Source organism: Amblyomma americanum, chromosome 2 (genome assembly GCF_052857255.1).
Source record: "Amblyomma americanum isolate KBUSLIRL-KWMA chromosome 2, ASM5285725v1, whole genome shotgun sequence".
Lineage (NCBI taxonomy): Eukaryota > Metazoa > Arthropoda > Arachnida > Ixodida > Ixodidae > Amblyomma > Amblyomma americanum.
The window spans coordinates 216,542,176-216,566,862 of NC_135498.1; the positions used below are offsets into that span (position 1 = coordinate 216,542,176).

Here is a 24,687-nt window from a genome sequence, read left to right on the forward strand (position 1 = left end):
CTGCAACCAAAGGTGTTATTGCTTGCTTGCCTTTGCTGTTATCTTTCCCAATTGTTCGCTCTCCTCCTTTTCAGCTCTGTTCCTCGCCTTGTTTGAGGTGTGTGCCTTCGTTCAATAAAATCCGCTTGACAGTCAGTGCTTATGTCTTGTTTTTTATGCATCAGCACTGCTATTTTTCTTAGACTCAAAGTGCACCAGCTAGCCCAATAAGAAGCTTTAATGAAGTTGGTGTGTACAGCTGGAGTGGGCAGGGCCTACTTTGAAGTTTCTGTCCCGTCCCCTTGTTGGGCTCCGTAGTGTGTGGCTGGCATCATGGCTCAACAACACCTATTTCATGGCTCCGACCCCTTCTCAAAATGATCGCCCTCAGAAAAGGGTGCGGACCGATGTAACGGCAGAATTCCTGCAAAAAAGAAAACTTTTCCCTACGTACGAGGAAAGATGCAGACCAACCATCTGAGAAAATGTCACTGTTCATTGTTTCAAAATCTCTGACTAATGCCCTGTGCCTTGGCTACAAGGTGACGAACCTAGCCAGTGGCGACCTACTCCTCCAAATTCGAGACAAAGTAGAATACTCCAAACTACCAACCATATTTTTCGGGAAACGTATGCGCGACATAAACCATTCATGTGAAAGGAAGACTGAACGACACACTACTGACAACTGAATCTTTTATTGAAAGGCACAGAGATTATGTGGGGTCACCATCACACCGCTTATTAGCTGTAGTAAGCATCAGAAGTCTGTAAAAGTTCATAAAACGATGTAAGGAAAACCTTTTAACATGAGGTGAGTTAAAAGCGATGAGAGCGACCGATGATTTTTTTTTTCATAAAAACTGAAAGATGGGATGTGGTGCAAAGGGCCAAAATAACATGTTAGAATGGAATTCAAAAGGAAAAAAAAATAAAAAATGCACTTAAAAGTTAAAACCAGAAAAAATACATGACACATCATTCAACCCTTGAAATGAGGACAACAGACCACAGCAGAAAAAAGTAGCGCGCGTACATTTGTTGCTTACTCATGTAAATCTTTCTAAAAAGCCTTCTTCAGCCTTATACAGAAAGATCGAAGGATCACTGACACAATTCAGGCTCTTTTGCTTAATCAAAAAGGCTTCTTTCAGCGACAAGTTTTACTTGAATTTCCAACCATAGTGTCCTTCGGAGACATTCCTGTATCCATAAGTGTACATCGATCACTAAACACGGTGAAAGGAGTAATATCTGAACACGATTTCCTGAACCTTTCTGAAGAAGAGATGTTGGAATGTCTGAAAGACCAGAATGTCGCCAATGTCCATCGCATCAAAATCAGAAAAGACTGCAAGGAAATATCAACAAAACATAGTCCTGGCCTATGCCTCCAGCCAATTCCCCGAATCCATAGAAGTAGGGTATCTTAGGCTAACTGTAAGACCATACATTCCAAATCCCAGATGGTGCTTCAAGTGTCAAATATTTGGCCATGGCTCTCATAGCTGTCGCGGCCTTCAAACACATGCCAAATGTTCATCAAATGACCATGAATCCGTGGTCTGTACCACTGTGCGCAAATTGCAAAGGGGTCCACTTTGCATACTCGGGGTCGTGTTTGACAACCTGGAAAATAGAGAAAGAAATAACGATAAAGACAAAGGAAAACATAACATATCAAGAAGCACGAAAATGACTCCCCTCGGCTTTCCAGTTCACAGCAAAAACAAATTTTGCCGATGTGCGCAGGGGCAGCACACCACACCGGTCTTCGGCCACTGCCCTGGCAAAGCTTCAGGCAGGGCCACTCCTACCGCCGGCAGACCTGCCACCTCTGAAAAAGGCTCACCGTAATTCAGTTGGCTGCCTGCAAGGCTTCCCCCCCAGTCGGGAGAGGCCCACAAACTGTACACCCGCAAGTTCTCCGCGGGCTTCCAGAGCATGGAGTGAGGCAATGGACACAATACAGAACTTGCCCCCGCTGCAACGGCGGCACAGCTCTCTTGAGCGAAAAAAAAAAAAAAGAGAAGACCTCAGTATCGGCGACCCCAAAACAGGCATCTTAAGTTTTAAACTACACTCTCAGAAATCAGCCAACATGGTGTTCTTTCTACAGTGGAACTGCCAAGGACTACTAATAAATAACTAGTCATAGGTGCTGACTCCAAAGGGGGGGGGGCTGGAGGGCTAAATCTCCCTCCCTCGGAGACTGAGCGGTGGGGTCAGGGGGCAGCATAGTAGCATAAAACAATTCTGCCAACCAAATGCCATTGCAGTGCGAAATTTGAGCTCGAACAATTCACCGGTTTAGCTGAGAGAAGCATGCTACTGCGAGCAAACATACAGTCTGTATGTTTGAAGGTGTGGAGGACCGTTTGCTGCAACCTTCACAATATTTATTTGAGAAGCATTTCGAGCCTCATCACATGTCGAAATCCATGACAAAAGGAGAGTGAAAACAAGACGACGGACGAAGACAGGACACACACCACGACCGCTAACTTCCGACTGAAAGTCACACAAGACCATGGCGAACGAGACCTGAGCCGATCGACGAGTGCATGCGCTAAAGCTGAGCAAGCCGCAGAAATCAACTGATAATTCCTAAAAAGGGGGGAAAACAAAATAAAAACCAGAGACAAAAGATTGAAAAAGAATAGAAAAATAGGAAAGGGGGCACACCTTCTGAGAGCGCAATTGCAGTATGCAGTGGAACCTAGTGCCGCTAATCGCCAACTTCGTGAGCTTCTGTTACTGGCTGACCAAACAACTGAAGCCCACTGGCAAGTTCAGCTGAAGAGTCTTCGCTCCTGTTGGCCTCCAAAGTGCTCCAGCAAAGACAACAAAGTGTTCATCCCTGACGGTGTATCGCTTCCCCAAGACATCATCATTCAGGTGTTGGTCCCCGGCCTTAATGACTAGAATCACCTTCCCGTAGACAGTGTGTAAGCGATTTAGTTTTTATTTTTTCTCCAGTCAATGTCTGCTTTTTTGTTTTGTGATCTCATTTAGGTTTCTTCACAAGTAGCCAATTTTATTATTATTTTTTGCCGTGATACATTTTGCTCATATTTGCATGGTGTCCTAGTTTAATGGTCGAAAATTTTTACTACTTCCATTATGCTATGATCAGCTTTGCTAATGTTTGTATTGTGTGCTAGTTCACTGCTCGTAAATTTTGTATCGGATGCGTTTGTTCGCTAATATTCCCGCTGTTTTGTTTGTTACGATTTATATAAACCCAATTCTCTCTATAATGCTTGCGCAACTGTGGGTATAGAAAATAAATAAAAATCCATCATCATCATCATCTTCAGCATGACTACGCCCACTGCAGGGCAAATGCCTTTATGATGTCTCTGCACTTAATCCTTTCCTATGCCAGCTGCGCCCACCGTGTCCCCGCCAACTTCTTAATCTCATCCGCCCACCCAACTTTCTGCCGCCCCCTGCTGCGTTCGCCTTCTCTTGGAATCCCCTCCGTTACCCTTAAGGATCTTGTCTTCGCATTACATGCCCTGTCCATGCCCATTTAATTGGTTTGTTCATAGAAGCTTGTGGCCAAATACTTCACCAGGGTGGCCAAATCCTGTTCTGGTGAGGGAGTGCATTGTCGGTTCTGGAAACCAGACATGCGTAGCCGCTTGACTTGCTGATTGACACTATCAGTCATTTGATGCGGGCAAGTCTTTTCCAGGGCGGTGTTGGTGCAGTTCATGGCAACCCTGCATTTTATGATTTTAGAATGAGCGCTGTTAAAAGGGAGAAGGGTTTTTTTGTGACATTCCAACAGATGTGGTTGGCTCTGAAAGAAATTTTGAGATCTAGAAACTATGCTCAGGGAAGTTGGTATGTGAACACTATGCAGGAAAGACATATAAATGTTATTTTCTTCATCGGGATAAATTGGTGTAAGTCCAGCGGTGCCTCCTATTTCTGGTCCTGAATCCGTTTTCACTAGTTCCATTTTCTGCACGTTGTTAACCTCTCGGTGTGGGAAGGCGATCCCACTCTGCTGTTATACGTGGTTCTATAGGATCGGTTGGTCAAGTCAAATGTGGGTTGTGACGTGAAGCGAAGGATGATGAAAGGTATGGTGGCAGTTTTTGTTACCACTGTAAGAATGAAATGGATTGAGTTGGTTGTAGCATCCTTGATGAGAAGCACGGATAGATGCAGTGGGCTCAAATTTTGGTCGTATTAACATTTTGCAGAACAGTAAGAGGAATGAAGTGCTTTAGGAAGCCGCAGCAGATCTACTGCAACATCCAGTTGGCATTGTTTGTTCGAAAAACCCTTAAGTGGGTCATTACGCAGGCGGTGGAGGAGTAGGAAAGCATTACCAACATCATCAGCCTGATTACGCCCACTGCACTACACTACAGCACACTGCATGTCCAACGTCATTATTATGTGCTGTCGCTAATAGAGTAGTATCTTTTCCCGAGTAGAGAATGCAGCACTTCCAGCCGCGTGTACTGGAAAATCAGTGTAGTGTTTGGTCGCTACCATGCAGGCTGCACACTTTCCGGCTGCCATGCAAGGCATACTAGATTGCATCGGAACGATACGGATCACGCTTGACAGCTTTACTCACGTTCGTGATAGTTTGCCTGTCGAACGCCGATAGCAGCGCTCCTGCCTTGGTCGCGACAAGGTCCGAACTTTTGCTAAAGGCAGTATATGAGCTGCACATAGTGACATTTGTAGTGTGTCCCTGTGGAAACAAGCACAAACCGCAGGTAATCATCATCATCAGTCTGATTACACCCACTGCAGGGCAAATGCCTCTCCCGTGTCTCTCCAATTAACCCTGTCCTTTGCCAGCTGTGCCCACCTTATGCCTGCAAACTTCTTAATTTCATTGCCTACCAAGCATTCTACCACCCCCTGCTATGCCTGCCTTCTCTTGGAATCCACTCAGTTACCCTTAAGGACCAGCGGTTATGTTTCCTTCGCATTACATGCCCTGCCCAAGCCCATTTCTTCCTCTTGATTTCAACTAGGATTTCAGTACTGTCCTGCTTCCGGTCTCTGAACGTTACAATTAACATTTTGTTTTCTATAGCTAGCTGCGCTGTTCTTAACTTAAGCTGAGTCCTTTTCGTTAGCCTCCATGTTTCTGTCCCAGTAAGATAAAGCTGCAAAAGGGAGGATTGTTGGGCCAGTTGGTTTATGATTCAAGACTGAAAACTGCGCGAAAAAATGGGACAAGATAGAGAGAAGCAACACACACAGCACTGAACTTACAACTGAGTGTATTTCATGCGAGAGCGCAATAAATGCAGTAAGTACACATAAAAAACTAAAGGAACACCATGATATAAGATTGATACTATTGCAGGTCAATATCTAAAAAAGCTATCTCTTTTCTCGATAAGCGAAGAGACGGCACGCTCAAGCACTTGTCACCTCTCATTTGGATGACGGAAGCTTCGTATAGTTCTCGTTTTTGTTGGCTTGTGTACGTGCGCAGCACTTTGCTTTTGTTGAACTGGGGAGTGCATTTGCATGTTGTCACATGCTTGGCGGGTGTGATCCCTCTGCTTACTCTGACATCATTAGCGTGCTCTCTTAATCTGTCATTTAAGCAACGGCCAGTCTGGCCAACATAAGTGGCACCGCATGACAGAGGGATTTCGTAGATCACCTTGCTTTGGCAGTCAACATGTTGCCTCACGTGCTTAGTGCTGCAGGACTCTCGCTTTTTCTCTGCGCCGTTTACTTTCCTGCACAACCCGCGCAATTTGTTGGGTGCCGAAAACACTACATGCACACCGCCTCGTCCCGCAATCTTTTTCAGCCGATGGCTGACGTCATGGACATATAGGATGGCCGCTGTCTTGACCGAACTTCGCTCAGGCTGTTTGGAGTCGGCTTGTCTATGCAGTTCATTCAAAAGATGAATGAAATACACTTTTGCATCAAAATACACTCAGTTGTAAGTTCGGTGCTGTGTGTGTTGCTTCTCTCTATCTTGTCCCGTTTTTTCGCGCCGTTTTCAGTCTTGAAAGATAAGGCTGTTGTAGAATTTTTTGTTTGGTGTGAATAACGCGCTGCACACTAACAAAAACAACAACTGGAACGGGGGACACAGGACAAGCGTGCACTAACAACTGATATTTACTCTGGTGCGAGGGTACATAAATAGATTTCATGCACATGCTGAAACAATCAATTCGTTTCTTGATTAGATATAACTCCTCAATTGATAACAACATCCAGGGTGTGCTTACACACTCGTCTTCACCGGCCTCCCTTATCTGAAAGGCTTCTTTTATTTCTCTTTCTTTCTTGTCCTTTGCCCGAGCTAAAATTGTAGTCCGTTCAAAGTAAGGTGAACATTTGTGATGTGCGCAATGGGGGGCAAGGTTTTTCAGGATTCGTTATTTTTCCTAAGTTATGAAAGTGCTCTTTCAACCTGGTGTTTAGGCATCTGCCTGATTGACATATGTAGCTCATTCTGCATGACAAGGGAATTTTGTAGACTATACCGGTGGCACATTCTACGAACCTTCCTTGGTGTGCGATACCACATGTGTTAGCTACTTCTTTCCTCGAATCATTCATTTCATGATAAAGGCTCACTAATTTCCTGGGTGCGGTAAACACCAGGGGAACATCATATCTGTTTGCTACTTTCTTTAAGTCGTGCGAAACATTATGTACATAAGGAATGACAGCCACACCAGCGCCCTGCTGTGCAGGCTTTTTTTGCGGTCTTTGCTATCCAGTAGCTTTTGTAGATTCTTTTCAGCCACAGACGTTATTAGCGCATCAGGGTACCCACTCATCCTTAGCCTATCAACTTGCCTCTTGATGCTACCCTCTACCTGATGAGAACACGATTTCTTAAGACACTGCACCAAACTGTTACTTGCTAAACTCCTTTTCACCAACTTGCGCGCCGAATGATAACTTAAGAAGCTTTCTTTTATCTTACCTTCTTTTATGTCTGTGTCCAGTATCTAATCACAGAGTTCTGTGGCAGCCTGGCGATAACTTCTCCGAAAACATCTAATATGCTGCTTACTGACAATCAGTTCACAATCGCAAAAGAGAAACAAAGCTGGAAATCATCAACAAAACGAAATGCCTTTAGTAATTCAAGCTATGCCAATCTTGATTTCAAGGCCCGGTTTTCCCTTGCCATGTAGATATCCAAAATCACTGGAGCAATGTCTAGACACCAGATGTCTAAACACCAAGTTGAAAGAGCACAGTAATAACTTAGGAAAAGTAACGAATCCTGAAAACCTTGCCCCCCATTGTGCAAATCAAAAATGTTCACCTTACTTTGAACGGACTACAATTTTATCTCGGGCAAAAGACAAGAAAGAAAGAGAAATAAAAGATATGGGATATGGGAGGCCGGTGAAGATGAGTGCGTAAGCACACCCTTGGTGTTGTTATCAAGTGAGGAGTTACATCTAATCAAGTAACGAAGGAGCGTGTGACACAGCCGTTGGCAATGAATTGATTGTTTCAGCATGTGCATGAAATGTATTTGTGTACCCTCGTGCCAGAATAAATCTGAGTTGTTAGTACGCGCTTATCCTGTGTCTCCCGTTCCAGCTGTCGTTTTTCTTAGTGTGTAGCGCGTTATTCACACCAAATGTACAACCAACTAGCCCACATTGCTGCCTTGCATACAATTTATCATGAGGGATATTGGTAAACTGCCATTCACGGTCTGAGAACCTGCCATATGTGCCCCACCCCATTCTTATTCTTCTTCTTATCTTCCTCTCATGATCCAGATCAGCGTTCACTACCTGCCTTAAGTAGACATTCCTTTACCACTTCCAGCGCATCGCTACCAATTGTGAACTGCATTTCTCTTGCTAGACTGTTGAGCATTACTTTGGTTTTCTGCATGCTAATTTTGAGACCAACCGTTCTGCTCTGCCTGTCTAAAACATTGATCATGCTTTGCAATTCACCTCCTGAGTGACATAGCAGGGCCAAAATGTGTGGGAGATATTGTCAAGAGTATATTTTCTTCTACCTCTTCGGTTGCGAGGCACCGTTGTTAAGAAAGTGCGGCCGCAAAAATTTCTTGAAAAGACTCATTAATAGTCGAGTTACAGCCATGAAGCTACTTTGCCATGCTCCTCTCCTTCTGTTCCCTCTCATATTTTTCTCTCCTCCTCGTCTACTAGCTTCTGCAAGTGAAATTTGCCCTCCTCCTCCGATGCCCCACCTTGAAAGTATTCTTTCCTTGCTTTTTGCTACCCCGGATATTTCTTGGGAGGGAGGGATTGATTGGCTCCTCTTGGTGTTTCGTTGTGCTTTTTTTTCTTATTTCTTCCTGCCCCAGTTTTTTTTTTTGCTCCCACAGTTTTGCGACCGGAGCTGTAAGACACACACGGCAAAGCATGGACCCTGGAACTGTCCGGCATTCTTTGGGAAAGCAAGCTTGTGCACGTGTGCGCTTCTCTCTCTGTGTTAGTGTGTTCCTGCCTTTCTCTGTTCCTAAATTCGTGGCTTTCAACGGAACTGAGAAAAACCAGGACAGCGGGGGTGTAGGCTAGAAGGACGAGCGAGAAGCACTGTGTGTGCAGAGCGGTCGAGTGTGTGAACAGGAGAAAGGCTGTACGACATAGCACAGCACACAAATGCGCTGAAGCATACTTGAACTGGGATAAGAAACTAAAAACCTTGTTTTCGTTTCCTTATATGCGTGTGTGAAAACGAAAGGCGCGATGGAAAGTGCGCTCACTACAAACAGACGCATTGGCTATGCCTGCCTTTCACCCGTGAACCAGAGTGTCAGACCTGTGGAATATACTTTGTGAAGGTTTGGCGGATGACGTCATCCACAAGGCTTGGATGCTAGTGTAGTGAACGAGGAGGTTGGTTTCTTGGAAGGAAAAGTGAATGGGCTTTGATTTGAATTTTTTTCTGCTTTATTTATTTATTTTTTATTTAAAACATACTGCAGTCATTGAAGACCAAGCGGGGCATGCATGGCTCTAGTGTTTTACGGAGGTTATCTTCGATGCCTTTTCTATGCACTAGGCTTGTTTGTCTAACAAAGCTAATACCGGGGCCGGATGGTTGATAATTATGCGAATGTATGCGTTAAAAGCGACACAAGAAGACAACACACGCATGACACAAGCGCAAACTAAGAACTGTTTATTCCTTATGGAAGATGCGTTTATATATGCAACGTACAAGACAAAGAAGGAACGAGGGTGATGGTGTGATACTTCCTTGACCTGGCGGAGTCCCTTGTGGAAGAGAAGTGGAAGATGACTTTTGCTTCATTACCAAGATAGCAGCGTAGACCAAGTAAGAACAAAGGTCACATCAACTTATCTGGGGCCATCTGCCAAGCAATGTGCAGTCCACTTTAGACAGAGGTCCCAAGTTTGCCGTTCCGGTTAAAGCCACTACAGTGCAGCTGTTAGGAATGGTACACACCATTGCTAGTAGGGCCCCTGGGCTGGAGAAAGCTGCCTGCGTCGCTGAACATGTAAATTGCGTCCAAAAACTAGCACAACCAAAAAGGAAGTGCTTTGCAATCAAGAAGAATTGATTTTTTCATCGACCACGCACTCACGCTTCAAATTTCGGACAAAACAAAACCGGTCGATTCGTGGTTATGAAAAGGGAAGAACATGAGAGAAAAGCTATTGATGCCATTCGAAAGAATTTCGATGAATTGTGTGTAGATGAAAAAGATCTGAAGAAAATGAGACTAGAAGCGGTCAAATACTGTGCCCAGCTAGGTTTGGAAAAGCTCTCGGACACAGTCAAAGGAAGCAAGAGGCTCACACTACGGCCATTCTTTTCGGTCAAGACGCACAAAGAAAACAACCCCTTTAGGATGATTGTTGAGGACAAGAACACGTGGCAAAGTCATGTTGCTAGATACCTGCAGGTTCAACTGTCTAGGCTGACTTGTGATGACCCATACGTGGTGTAAGGATCAGAGCAGGTCATCAGCGTCTTGATGAAAGAAACCGGTGACGTGCTTGTCAGTGGACGTTAAAGACATGCTTTATTTAATTCCTCAAGACCGTGTGATTTCTGCAATAGAGAAAAGTATTGACAGGTACGGAGCTACGAAGTTACAGAATGAATGTAGGACGAGTGGCAGTGGGTTCCTTGAACTGCTTTGGGTATACTTAAGATCCCTGTATGTGCATATGAAGGAAAAGTGCACGTACAGTGAGGCGGCATATGCATTGGCTCGTGTCTGGCTCCTGCACTTTCGAACATGTGCATGGCAAAGTGTGATCGCACCCTCAAACCAGAGCTTGAAGGCAGGAATGTGTTGGCATGCTTTCAATATGTAGACGATTTCTTGCTCTGTTTTAGTGCAGAAAAAGCAGGCGCGGTTGACGCGGATGCGATGGTCACGCTTTTTAAATGCATATTCGATGGCCTTGATTTCATTTATGAACTACCTGGGAAAGCGATGATAACATTCCTCGATCTGCAAATACAGGAATCCCCTGTCAATACTTGCTGGTGGTATTGGCGAAAATAACGAAGCGCCGACCAAAAGGTGTTGTCAAGATGGAAGGACGTTTCGACTTCCACACGGAAGTCTTGTTCACTGATGGAAAAATTTTCGCACACAAAGCTTAAGTACGTTGTGCTAATCGCCGCAGGCATCTAGCGTACGAGGGCGGTAGATTGCCGATGTTACGGTTGAGCGTCTGATCTGTTGTCTGGATAAACAAAGACTCCAGATATTGGCGTGACATCCAGTTTTTCTCACGGCCGATAATTGCCGCTTCTTCCCAAACGATATCATGCTTCGTGTTTTCAACGTGTTCAGCCAGTGCGTTGGAACAAGCCTTCTTTTTCTTGACATCATTCTTGTGCTCATTCAGCCGTCTTTCAAAGTTTGCGCTTTCACCTATGTAGGAGTGATCGCAGTCTGAGCAGGGGATTTTATAAATTACTCCGGGAAACTTTTCCTTTTTTAGCTTGTCCTTTACAGACACCAACTCGTGACGAAGCTTGCACGCAGGCACGTGAGCTATATGCACATCGTAGGTGCGAAAAACGCGGGCCAATGACTCGCTCACGCCTGGCACATAGGGTATTGCAGCTCGGGCACGGCAAGGTAGGCGAACAGGCTGAGCTGGTCTCGTTGTCTGCTGTATTACAGCGTTCACGAAGTGCTGTGGGTAGCCACAATTTTTGAGCTCGCGTCGCACTTGGCGTATGTCAGAGGCTTTTTCTTCGGGTTTCGAGCATATTCTTTCCGCACGACGGACGAGGGTAGAAACGACGGAGCGCTTATGGCACGTAGGATGGACTGAATTAAAGTGAAGGTATTGGCCTGTGTGCGTGTCCTTTCTGTACACCTTGAATGATAGGCGGTCATCACATCGCTCCACCATGACGTTCAGAAAAGGAAGACGGCCAGAAATCTCCTCCTCGACGGTAAACTGGATGGAATCTTCCATGCTGTTCAAATGGTTCGTGAAAGCAGCCAAGGCATTCTTTTTGATTATGCAAAAGCAGTCATCAATGTACCGCAGGAAGACCTTCGGGCGCGGCTCGAACGAAGCCAAAGCGCGGCTTTCCAGTGCTTCCGTTGTGAGGTTTGCGGTTGTGACCAAGATAGATGCTCCCATGGCAGTGCCATGAACCTGCTTGTAGACAGTGCCCCGAAAGATGAAGTACGTGTTCTTCAAGCAAAACTGCAGAAGCTTCAACAGGTCCGATGGATCGATGGGTGTCCTAGCACTCAGTCCGTCGTCGTCCCGAAGCGCTGAACGGCACACCTCCACCGCCAGATCCACGGGGACGCTGGTAAACAGTGATCCGACGTCAAATGACACCATTATCTCGTCGCTGTCGATCGTGATTTCGCGTATTTTTTCAGTAAAATCAAAGGAGTTGCGTACGAAAGTCGGTCTCTTGCCAACGAGTGGCGAAAAAACTTTGTGCAAGTAGCCTGAAAGCCGGTACAAGGGAGAGCGGGTAAAATCCACTATTGGTCGCATTGGAACGCCTGGCTTGTGGATCTTCGGGAGGCCATATAAAGCAGGGGCAGATCCATTGTGGCAGAGGAGCGTGAAGTATAACGACCTGTGCTGTGGTGGAACAAACTGGAAGACGCCTGTCAAAAGCCTTTGCAACTCTCGCTCTACCTTGAGTGTAGGGTCCCGCTTGAGTCGCATGTACGTGCCATCATCCTCCAGAAGCTTCGTCATTTTCTCAACGTAGTCGCTGTGGTTTAGGATGACGGTGGCGTTGCCCTTGTCAGCAGGTAGGATTACGATTTCCGTATTGCTCCGCAGGCTCCTGACTGCATCACGCTCCTGAGCAAGGAGTGGGGTGGGGTGCCGATGTGGCAGCTTGTCGAGTATGCTGATCGCACGGGTACGAGCTTCTTCTCGGCGAGTGTTTTCCACACGTCCCACAGCCTGTTCCATGGCACAGATGATTTTTCTTGCGTCTGGAGCCGCTCTCGTATTGAAGTTCAAACCAAGCTCCAGAACGGTGAGCTCTGTTCGAGTAGGCCTATACGAAGACAGATTGTGGACGGTGGGGGTCTTCCTTTTCTGGACGTCATGGTGGAGCGACGTGATGACCGCCTATCATTCAAGGTGTACAGAAAGGACACGCACACAGGCCAATACCTTCACTTTAATTCAGTCCATCCTACGTGCCATAAGCGCTCCGTCGTTTCTACCCTCGTCCGTCGTGCGGAAAGAATATGCTCGAAACCCGAAAAAGCCTCTGACATACGCCAAGTGCGACGCGAGATCAACAATTGTGGCTACCCACAGCACTTCGTGAACGCTGTAATACAGCAGACAACGAGACCAGCTCAGCCCGTTCGCCTACCTTGCCGTGCCTGAGCTGCAATACCCTATGTGCCAGGCGTGAGCGAGTCATTGGCCCGCGTTTTTCGCACCTACGATGTGCATATAGCTCACGTGCCTGCGTGCAAGCTTCGTCACGAGTTGGTGGCTGTAAAGGACAAGCTAAAAAAGGAAAAGTTTCCCGGAGTAATTTATAAAATCCCCTGCTCAGACTGCGATCACTCCTACATAGGTGAAAGCGGAAACTTTGAAAGACGGCTGAATGAGCACAAGAATGATGTCAAGAAAAAGAAGGCTTGTTCCAACGCACTGGCTGAACACGTTGAAAACACGAAGCATGATATCGTTTGGGAAGAAGCGGCAATTATCGGCCGTGAGAAAAACTGGATGTCACGCCAATATCTGGAGTCTTTGTTTATCCAGACAACAGATCAGACGCTCAACCGTAACATCGGCAATCTACCGCCCTCGTACGCTAGATGCCTGCGACGATTAGCACAACGTACTTAAGCTTTGTGTGCGAAAATTTTTCCATCAGTGAACAAGACTTCCGTGTGGAAGTCGAAACGTCCTTCCATCTTGACAACACCTTTTGGTCGGCGCTTCGTTATTTTCGCCAATGTATTCACCCGACCAGACGAGATTTTGTCGAACCTTAGATTTCATCACGCTACGACGGTCGTATGGCCAGAATTTCATCACTCAAGTGCGCCAGTTCGTTTCGCTAACCGTCCGGCTTTCTGCGTTCAAGGCTCATCTAGAATTCAACCTCATATGCAAAGCCAGGAACCTAACCCCGCGGTCCCTCCGCTTGCTACGACCGGTCGATACGCCTTTCGGTCATAGCGTGGTGTCAAGAGCAGAACGACAGTTGCTTCAAGCCAGAATCCTGGAGTGCAAGGACTCAATAAGGCACCTTCAGAACCAAGCCTTTTTTGCCCGTCGCCGCCTTGAACACCAGTGTCCGAACGAGTTCGTCAGCATCCAGTTGCACGCGAACTTCGTAGCTAGTCTACAGTCTGGTCAGCGTGAGCGCACACACAAAGAGAAGCTAATCAGACTGCTACCTGGCCGTAAAGGGAGTCCGGCCAACAGACGTACCCCCACCGTCCACAATCTGTCTTCGTATTGGCCTACTCGAACAGAGCTCGTCGTTCTGGAGCTTGGTTTGAACTTCAATACGAGAGCGGCTCCGGACGCAAGAAAAATCATCTGTGCCGTGGAACAGGGTGTGGGACGTGTGGAAAACACTCGCCGAGAAGAAGCTCGTACCCGTGCGATCAGCATACTCGCCAAGCTGCCACATCGGCGCCCCACCCCACTCCTTGCTCAGGAGCGTGATGCAGTCAGGAGCCTGCGGAGCAATACGGATATTGTAATCCTACCTGCTGACAAGGGCAACGCCACCGTCATCCTAAACCACAGCGACTACGTTGAGAAAATGACGAAGCTTCTGGAGGATGATGGCACGTACATGCGACTCAAGCGGGACCCTACACTCAAGGTAGAGCGAGAGTTGCAAAGGCTTTTGACAGACGTCTTCCAGTTTGTTCCACCACAGCACAGGTCGTTATAATTCACGCTCCTCTGCCACAATGGATCTGCCCCTGCTTTATATGGCCTCCCGAAGATCCACAAGCCAGGCGTTCCAATGCGACCAATAGTGGATTTTACCCGCTCTCCCTTGTACCGGCTTTCAGGCTACTTGCACAAAGTTTTTCACCACTCGTTGGCAAGAGACCAACTTTCGTACGCAACTCCTTTGATTTTACTGAAAAAATATGCGAAATCACGATCGACAGCGACGAGATAATGGTGTCATTTGACGTCAGATCACTGTTTACCAGCGTCCCCGTGGATGTGGCGGTGGAGGTGTGCCGTTTAGCGCTTCGGGACGACGACGGACTGAGTGCTAGGACACCCATCGATCCATCGGACCTGTTGAAGCTTCTGCAGTTTTGCTTGAAGAACACGTACTTCATCTTTCGGGGCACTGTCTACAAGCAGGTTCATGGCACTGCCATGGGAGCATCTATCTTGGTCACAACCGCAAACCTCACAATGGAAGGACTGGAAAGCCGCGCTTTGGCTTCGTTCGAGCCGCGCCCGAAGGTCTTCCTGCGGTACATTGATGACTGCTTTTGCATAATCAAAAAGAATGCCTTGGCTGCTTTCACGAACCATTTGAACAGCATGGATGATTCCATCCAGTTTACCGTCGAGGAGGAGATTTCTGGCCGTCTTCCTTTTCTGGACGTCATGGTGGAGCGACGTGATGACCGCCTATCATTCAAGGTGTACAGAAAGGACACGCACTTAGGCCAATACCTTCAGTTTAATTCAGTTCATCCTACGTGCCATAAGCGCTCCGTCGTTTCTACCCTCGTCCGTCGTGCGGAAAGAATATGCTCGAAACCCGAAGAAAAAGCCTCTGACATACGCCAAGTGCGACGCGAGCTCAACAATTGTGGTTACCCACAGCACTTCGTGAACGCTGTAATACAGCAGACAACGAGACCAGCTCAGCCCGTTCGCCTACCTTGCCGTGCCCGAGCTGCAATACCCTATGTGCCAGGCGTGAGCGAGTCATTGGCCCGCGTTTTTCGCACCTACGATGTGCATATAGCTCACGTTCCTGCGTGCAAGCTTCGTCACGAGTTGGTGTCTGTAAAGGACAAGCTGAAAAAGGAAAAGTTTCCCGGAGTAATTTATAAAATCCCCTGCTCAGACTGCGATCACTCCTACATAGGTGAAAGCGGAAACTTTGAAAGACGGCTGAATGAGCACAAGAATGATGTCAAGAAAAAGAAGGCTTGTTCCAACGCACTGGCTGAACACGTTGAAAACACGAAGCATGATATCGCTTGGGAAGAAGCGGCAATTATCGGCCGTGAGAAAAACTGGATGTCACGCCAATATCTGGAGTCTTTGTTTATCCAGACAACAGATCAGACGCTCAACCGTAACATCGGCAATCTACCGCCCTCGTATGCTAGATGCCTGCGACGATTAGCACAACGTACTTAAGCTTTGTGTGCGAAAATTTTTCCATCATTGAACAAGACTTCCGTGTGGAGGTCGAAACGTCCTTCCATCTTGACAACACCTTTTGGTCGGCGCTTCGTTATTTTCGCCAATGTATTCACCCGACCAGACGAGATTTCGTCGAACCTTAGATTTCATCTTGCTGGTGGTATCATACAAAAAGTGAAAAAAGAATCATGAGATATGATTCCAGGCAGTCTAAGCTTGTCAAAAGGAGTGGTGCCCACTCGTGCATGATGCAGAGCCTTACGAAGTCCTGTGATCACAAAATGACTGAGAGCATCAGCATGCAAATCAGTCGGCTGATCAATAGTGGCTTCCCTGACAGCATGATCGCGTCAGTGGCCGAAAAAGGGCTAAAATCTTTGATGAGGAGAGGGAAGAAGTTGAAAGAGCAGGGGAATATAGAAGGATTGCTTGTCATACCGCATTTACATAAGGTGTCGCACGGATTGAAGAAAGTGGCAACAAACACCAAGTGAAAGTTGTATTTAGTGCACCAAAAAAGCTGATTAGCCTCATGAACAAGGTGAATGCGAAAGGAAAGCATGACGAGAGCAAGGAATGTGACATTGCCCATAGGGAAAGGTTGATGCCATGTCAGAGAGACATTATATATAACATACCTATCTCATGCGGGAAACAATGCATTGGGCACTCGGGAAGATGTGTCAACACGAGGCTTCTAGAGCACATTAATTACTGCGAAAAAATTAAACACCTGGGGAATCTAGCGCACCATTGCAGCAGGTGTAAAAGAAATGCGAACCACTATTCCACAGGACCACAATTGTAGGTAAGCAGAAAGAAAGGATTGAAAGAGAAATAGTTGAAGCATTTTTAATCGAAAAGGCGGAAAACGTGTGTAAACACTCCATCTATTGCACTTACAAAAAACGAAATTGATATGATAAGTGCAGATGCTGGGTTGTGGTGATGGTTTGGTGTTTGATGACGGGAAGGTTGCCTTTCCTAAAAACTGACGTTGCGTATATAAACGCATCTTCCGTAAGGAATAAAGAGTTGTTAGTTTGCGCATGTGTCGTGTATGTGTTGTCTTCTTGTGTCGCTTTTAGCGCATAAGTTCACATAATTGCTTCTCTAAAATGCCCATCCCCCTGTTCAGTGGCCTTTTAAGGAATATGGGCAAATAAACAGTACTTCAAATGGATGTCTGGACTGCAGTAGCATGAAGGAAAAAAACAGGCTCTCATAGGAATGGTTTCAAAATGAAGTAAATAATGCTTGACAGGTTGAAAGAATCAACACTAGAAGCACAGATAAAATGAAACAAATTCACAGCATGAAGAAATATCAAGAAACAAATAAAAATGCAAGTAAGAATGCAGATGACAAAAAATGCAAGGGAAATAAGCTGCATGTTCACAGTAAAACTGGATTATCTGATTACATGGCATGTAGAAAAGCTAGCAGCAGTGTTGCCTAAGGCAGTGATATTTTTATTCAATCAAAGCGGCAATGTTAGGTGGCAACTCATTCCATTTGTTTTTGTCAATACTGGCAATATTGTACGTACAAGAATTGGGCAGACTTTGCTTGCACGATTAAGACAAGGTGAGGCGGGAGGAGCGGGAAGAACATGGCAATGGGCGAAATGTGGACGATGTGAAAGAATACATTTTCTTCAGATGGCAAGACAATTGAGATTGTCTTTAGGCAGTGATTGGCTTTGATGTCCTGAGTATAATGATGAACATCGTATTTGATGTGCAGAAGACTTAAGTGAGAGTTGAAGGGATGTGTCATCAAGGCACTTGTACAAGCACACTGCAAGAGGACGTCACTAAGAAATAAACTGTGGTGTTATTACAAGTTGTTGGTACGTGGAGGAAATTTTGTTACTGTTAGCCACATTTTACACTACCAAGAAATAAAATAGCTACATTGTTAGCGCATGTTATTTGCCATTAACTACATTGACTCCAAGAAATAAATGAATATTAGAGAAATATAAATTAGAAAAAAGAGAGGAACAAGGGAAGGGAGTTCTTTCTTTTATGCATTGTTGTTAATGGTTGCGTTTTGACGTTGTGTTGTTGATGATTGTGTATTATTAGCATTTGTTTTGTGCAACTACTTCCATATTTTGGTAGTGGCTCCAATGTAGGAGCCATGTATAGAATTGTATAGACCATTCACCTCTTCCAACCCACTCCTGTAATAATCCCTTTGGGGTTTGACAGTATAGCAAAAATAAATAAATATGGGCATCAAGAAAGATTGTGCAAAAATAGCAGCAGAGAGAAACAAAGACAAAGAAGTAACACACACACGACAACTAGCTCAACAATCCCCCTTATTAATAATCAAGAAAGATAATTTATTAGTTTTCCTGAACAGAATTCACTGGGTTGACGTTCTACAGGGATGAGGAAAATTTTTCACAAAGTGCCTTAATTGATTAAAATAGCAAAATCTAAATGCCAAGAATTGTCATGTAAACGTCCGAATGATGACGGTGTTTCGAAGATGCACATTACACTTAAAATTAAGAAAAAGAAATGGATGTTATTACCAGTGGCAAAATCTGTCTGCACAAAAATTGCGTGCTGCCTTGCTCAGTGTTTTGTGAAATAGTATTGACTGTTTTTGCTATGTAGCAAGAAAGAGTACACTGCAGGGTGCAGCACACACCGAGAAGAAGCTGTGTGCACAATTTTATACCAAGAGTTATCTTGGAACCCCAGGTGGTCGAATTGATCCAGAGCCCTCTGCTAAGACGTCCCTCATAGTTGCTTAGGGCATTAAAGGACTATAGATACGTAATTTTATTGTGCATTTTCGTCTGTTAAACAATGCGCTAGACGTTAGAATACATAGATTACCAGGTGGTATTTTTCTACAACTGTTAATTTATAATATAATTTCTTCTCTCATGCTGTTTCGGTTTCGTCAACCAACCGACAACTGTGATGTCAAGTTGATGTTTCGGTCATGTGATCCACTAGAAAAACTGTTATAAAATCGCTTATATATAGTTTTAATTCACTACGACAATTATTCCAGCCTCTTCCAAGACCTGGAATGACAAAAAATGACCTGTCAGCGATTTTATAGCTTATTTTTTATGCCTCATGTTACCTAAACACCAACTAACGTCACAGTCATTGTTCGACTGATGAAACCAAAATGGAAACAGCGTCAAGAAGAAATTCAATTACAAATTATTTAGCAGTCATACACGAATACCACACCATGTATATGAATGTCTAGCATCATTTGAAAGAAGAAAACACCAAAACAAAAATTTGGTGTCCCTTTTAACTGAAACCCAGCTGGAGAAAGACATGGATGTGGTCTAGCATTTTGCGTGGTAATTGTTGGGAAAGTGCTTGTTGCCTTGTTTGTTGAGTGGAATTATTCCCCTGTCACACGGACGCTGTAAAGGTACTTTGAACTAATGCTCCATTACTCTAAGGACGAACGCGCGCTGCCACACGGAAGGCGCCAAAGGACACCTAGCTCAAAGGAGTTTCGAAACAAGGCAGCTCGAGTTCGTCCTTTGAGGCTTCAAGGGAGTACTCTCTCTCCCAGCGAGTTAACAGCATAAATAAATTGAGAAAAGAAACGTTCAATTTTCATTTTATAAATTCACTTCATAAGATTAGTGTTGTTTTAAAATATAAGATCATTTGTTTTGTGGCAGACTCACCACGCCATACTCTCGTTCCAGATATACGAGCGTCACGGTAGCCACGGTAAATATGCCGCCATGTCGGCCATGTTGTTTGTTGTCTGTAGCGAGTAGCGACGGAGAGCAGTTCGTCACATCTGTGGTGCTGTTGCCACTACACTCAGGTTGCCACTGCTCGCCCACGATTATCGCACGTCGAGACTCCACTGCTCCTTTTTTTATACAGTTTCGTGCTTGTTTTTTTGTGTGTGTGTGTGTGTGCGTCAACAAAATGAGTCGGCGACGGCTCTGTCCTCTGCGCACGAGCAGAGCTTGTACAAAGCGACTGCGACGCGTTTCTCTACGGGGATGGGCTCACGCATGCTTGTGACTTGTCGCTCCATTGCTGGTCGGCAGACATCGACAAGGTAGCGAAAACTTGTCTCCGACACGCGAAAAGATTGCCGGAAGTGTCTTCTACCTAAACTAGGCAGCGTGTCTTCAAACCACCATTCGTTACGGGGGTATGCCCATACTTGCCGCCGCACTGTGCGCCGAGACGAGGCCAGTGCTATATGCAAGGCGTTATTCGCCAAGAGACGCCGCCTTATTTCACGCACCTTTCGCCTTGATAGCGCAAGGTTCACGGACGACGACAAAACCACACTCATTGCAAGCGCAGTTTCAAATTTTCTCTCGTCGTCGCATGGATCGTCACTCATTTTGATGGAGACCGCCGAACACTAGGCACACCAGAAAAACGTGACCACAAAAACAACGATCGCAGGGGCAAAAGAACCAAAGCGAACAACCGAAGAACGAAGCTGAGCCTGAGCCAGACTGAGCGAGTTGGGCTCAGTGTGGCCAGCACATTGATGTTATGCTCTGTACTTGGAAAATGAGGCCATTATTGCAGTTAAAATTGCGTTGCTTTAACATAATATGGTTATAAAACTAATTTACTAAAAAAAATGTGACATTTCTGTATTTACTTGTGCAATGAGGTTTGCAATTTTAATAACGCTTTTCGCCGATGAGGGCGCTAAAAGCTTCTTGCGAAGGTCGTTTCGCGACCCTGTAGCACGGACGAACTCCCTTGAAATAGTGCTCCTTTGGGAGTGTAAAGGACCATTAGTTCAAAGTGCCTTTAGAGTGCCCGTGTAACAGGGGTATAAGCTTGCCAGCCTTCCATATAAGGGCAGGTATCCTGTCTGCAGCGATAGCTGAAAAAGTCTTTGTGAACACTGTACGTGAATAAACTTTGTACTGCACAAACATTTCACTAAGTCGCAACCAAGAGCAGAGGAATGACCGTGATTTGGCTAAGCATTATTCTAGATCATTTCTAATGGGGAGGGTAGTTGGGAATAAGGACTTTATTAACATTTGTAAGCATTCTTCAGTGCAGGTGCATATTCACGGGATGGTAATTTTTAAGCCTCACTTGAAGACTGCATGGCTTTTATGTTGGCAATATCTGTTGGCAATATACTTGGTTGCAACTTTTTTTTATCAGGATTCATACTTGGCAGCGTAAAAAAACGAGGACAAAAGCGAACGAGGAGAGACAACACAAGCGCAGACTATCAACTGAACTTTTATTCACAGAAAGGAAGCTTTAAAGGCGTGATAAAACAAAAACAACAAAAGGAAACGCCACAACCGATGTACAAAGAAATCAATGACATTTCATTCCTGCGTGATAAGGAACACAACAGCAACAGGAAAAACAAAAGCAATCGCATCAGGCCAACTCCCCGTTGCCAAGTTTGAATCCAAGTAGTTGCCAAGTATGAATCCATACCTACTAGCCCAACTTTCTGTTCTTATTTTATCAGGAACCTGAATTCCTTCAGAAAAGGATTTTCTGTTTACGGTTTAATTGAAATCATGAGAGTGATTGTTCTTACCCAGGGAAGGTGAGATGCTGGAAGCTAGGTGAGGCTGTGATGGGACTGTGTGTGTCCCTTCTCTGGCTGTGTTGCAAGCTGTACGAAGGAAAACTTGGTCAAGAAATAAATAGACACTCTCTCCAAATTAGAAAAGAAGTTGTTGTTTTCTTGAACCTTCTTTTCTTTTTTCTAATTTGGTGAGTGTTGGTTTATTTGCTGTTAAGTTCCTCCTCGCCACACAGGATTCCATGACTGTTTTGGATAGAAAACAAAACAGCGTTGATTACATTGTGTAATTTGTGGACTATAGTTTCATTTTTGAAACTTGGAAAGAATCCACCTTGGCGCAAGTAAAACCACACACTCAAAGGAAAGACAAGGAGACAACGGACAGGCGCCTGTCCGTTGTCTCCTTGTCTTTCCTTTATGTGTGTGGTTTTACTTGCGCCAAGGCGGATTCTTTCCAAGTTTCAAAGATGCTTAACCAACTTGCCCAGCAACATGCCTTACTGTGCTATAGTTTCATTTTCAAGAAAATGTTGCTGCTGTGGTGAGGGAGGAGGAGGAGGATGCACCTTTGATGGTTTGGTAGCTGGGAGATTTCACATCATCACTGATGGTGTGACCCTGACCAGGCTTCAAATAAAGCCCAGTTCAGAGATGATGGTCATAAAATACTATGGCGTGTCCCGACAAAGCCAACCTCCTCATCCTCTGCACTGTGATGCTGCGATGCCTTTTTAACAAGATGTGGCACCCTCCTCTGGGGTGTGGCAATGTGGGTGTCAGCTGACATCACTTGCACCTGTCATTGGCATGAACTGTGCATGAGCACTGGTTTTCAGCCAGCGGCACTTTGTGCAGGGTGACCTTGTGAATTTCTCTGCTGGTTCATGGGCAAATCACAGTCATCTGCTAGCTACTCTCGTGTTTTTTTTGTGTGTGTTGCACTGTTAGTTTTTCACAAAACAAAAAACAAACATGGTTTGATTCCTTTCCTGCCCTCTGACTAAAGAAAGGAGGTCTTTTTTTGTCTGCTGCAGTGGTGTGGAGAAGATGGAGACTGATGAGGTTATGACGGAGGAGGTGCCTCTTCCTGCGGCCTCCAAGGGGGCCTGCCTAGTGCGACTGCTGGGGCCATGCGAGGCGTCATCCTGCGATGCAGGTGAGCACATCACTGCTGTGTAACTAGTGCGCATGCATTGCAATGTGAATTTACTTTTAAAAAGGGGCGCAGTGGCGCTGTGGCTGAATCCAAGAAGAGCGGGACGCAACTGACAGGCAAGTGCCTCGTGGACAAGAACCAGAGCATGAAAGTGACTTCAAGTGACTTCATGATGGGCCAGAGAGAATGCATTGCCAGTTCTCTATAGCTCTCGATGGATCTTGGTGCTTAACCCCCTAACGAGCACATTTTTTTTTGAAAACGGTACAAAATGGTTTTTTATTACCAGTGCTCCGATCTTTTGGCGAACCAAGAAAAATGCTTTGGATGAGCCCTACTTGCCTTAAAAAAACTGAGAAGCTAGGTTCATCAGGAGCCAGAAATGACAGCTGGCTTATGACGAGCCTGGCTCATCAGAGTCCCTGAAACACCTTTTGAGCAGGTACATAAACTTGCTTATTTCCTACATTGTGTTGTCATGAACACATCAACCGTATTATATGCGCAACAGAGAGCCCGCACGTCCTGTCCACTTCTATTTCTGTTGTCCATGTTTTCTAGTGCAATAGAGCATCGCTTAGCTTTCCGCTGTACCTACAATCTCACGTGAAAGTTGGTGAGCTCTCTCCGGCAACTCTTTGAAACTCTCCTCTGTGTTGCATATCTGCGTATGTCTGTTAAGAGATAGCTATTCTCTCCGATGTGCTAGCTACGTACCACGGCCGAGTGGATGGGGCTGGTGGAGAGGAGCAGCTGACCTTACAGAGGGATAGGTGCTGAAATTCAAATTTGGCTCCTCTGGGGAAAGAGCACTGCCGGCTGTGCTTCTCATGCTTACTGGGATATGGCAGCAATGCTTAAACCTGCAGTGTGCTCAGTAGCCTGCATTGCATGACAGCTCAGAGGCCGCCTTTGTGCTACTGTGGTGTCTGGCTTTGGTGGACACAATACATTGTGTTATACTTAAAAAAGGGTTTATTTAATGCATGGTGGCTGAGCACCTGTGACTTTAGCTGATGAAACGTGTCAAAATGTGGCACTGGCTGTTGCAATGTGTGGCACCACACTGTTTGAGCTTTTGGAAGCACGGTGCATTCCATTTCACTTGCAATACTTACACAGCAGAGAGTTTGTAAGGTACCGGCATCACACAGTGGTCTTGTTTGATCATACGAGGCAGAGACGAAGAACAAAATGAGATTGGAAGCGAAACACGTGACTCGTGCACGTGAGAGAAAAAGAAGGTGGCGAAGCGAGACATGACGTGGAGAAGAGAAGCTATCCGAGGTACCAGACCCGGGGTCTCTCCAAGCTTCCACGGATTCGAGACACGGGCCTCGCCAAGCTGCCCGGGATACCAGACCTTGGCCGGCGGCTGACTCCAGCTGGGGTGTCGGGATCTAGGCTATGCTGTCTCTTGCCCCAGCCGCTTCCGCTGTCCCAGGAGCTTTCAAGCCCCATCGCCCAATCTGGAGTCCTGACGGCCTGCCTTGGGGCGCTTCCACCTCTCCAGGCTTCCGGACTGCGCTGATGACTCTTGCCCTGGGCACCCTCGGTCCTTCGGCGAGCAAGCCTACCTGTGTGAGGCCGGACCGCACCTTGCCGACCACTCACAATGCCACCTCTTCTGCTGCGCCACTGTCCGAACATTTAAGTGAACACTTTTCCTTTTGCCCTCAGACATTTCTCTCTCGGCTTTCTGTGTGTGTTCATACAATTCTTTTTTCCTTTTCTGAATTAGAGCATTTTTTTTTTTTCATGTGGCTTTGTCTTTACGAACCGTCCCAGCGAGGGTAACACCCGCTAGAGAAACCAGTCCTGCAGTCTTCCCTTACAGGGTTCATCTGTCACAGGTGCGTAAATCGCAGGGGGGGACAGGTGTGCCCTGAACCCCCCTTTCCTTCGCTTAGGATGGGGGGGACACAACATGTGAGCGAGCCCCACCCCCTGTTTGTGATTCGTGCCAGGACTACTCGGTCGTCATCGAATGATATGAGCAGCATATGCAACACAGGGAAGCCGCAAGAGCGATGAGCCTCTTCCCTTCCACAGAATGACTCAGCAGAATCAGATGTTCTAGAAAACAGTGCTGTCGCAATCACAGTCTGGCAACATGATCTAGGCTGCGATTTTAAAGGGAAGTACTGCGCGTTCGAGGGTTGGCACCAC

General features: G+C 45.9%; 1 protein-coding gene across 3 annotated transcripts in view; it reads left to right on the plus strand.

Annotated features, from left to right (window-relative positions):
• Ube4B (Ubiquitination factor E4B) overlaps positions 1 to 24,687 on the plus strand; it is a 423,977-nt gene that overhangs the window by 52,434 nt on the left and 346,856 nt on the right. For all 3 annotated transcript variants that reach the window (XM_077655721.1, XM_077655722.1, XM_077655720.1), the window contains exon 3: positions 22,397 to 22,518. In XM_077655721.1, coding sequence (XP_077511847.1) covers positions 22,397 to 22,518 — 122 coding nt within the window. The remainder of the gene's footprint in view (positions 1 to 22,396; positions 22,519 to 24,687) is intronic.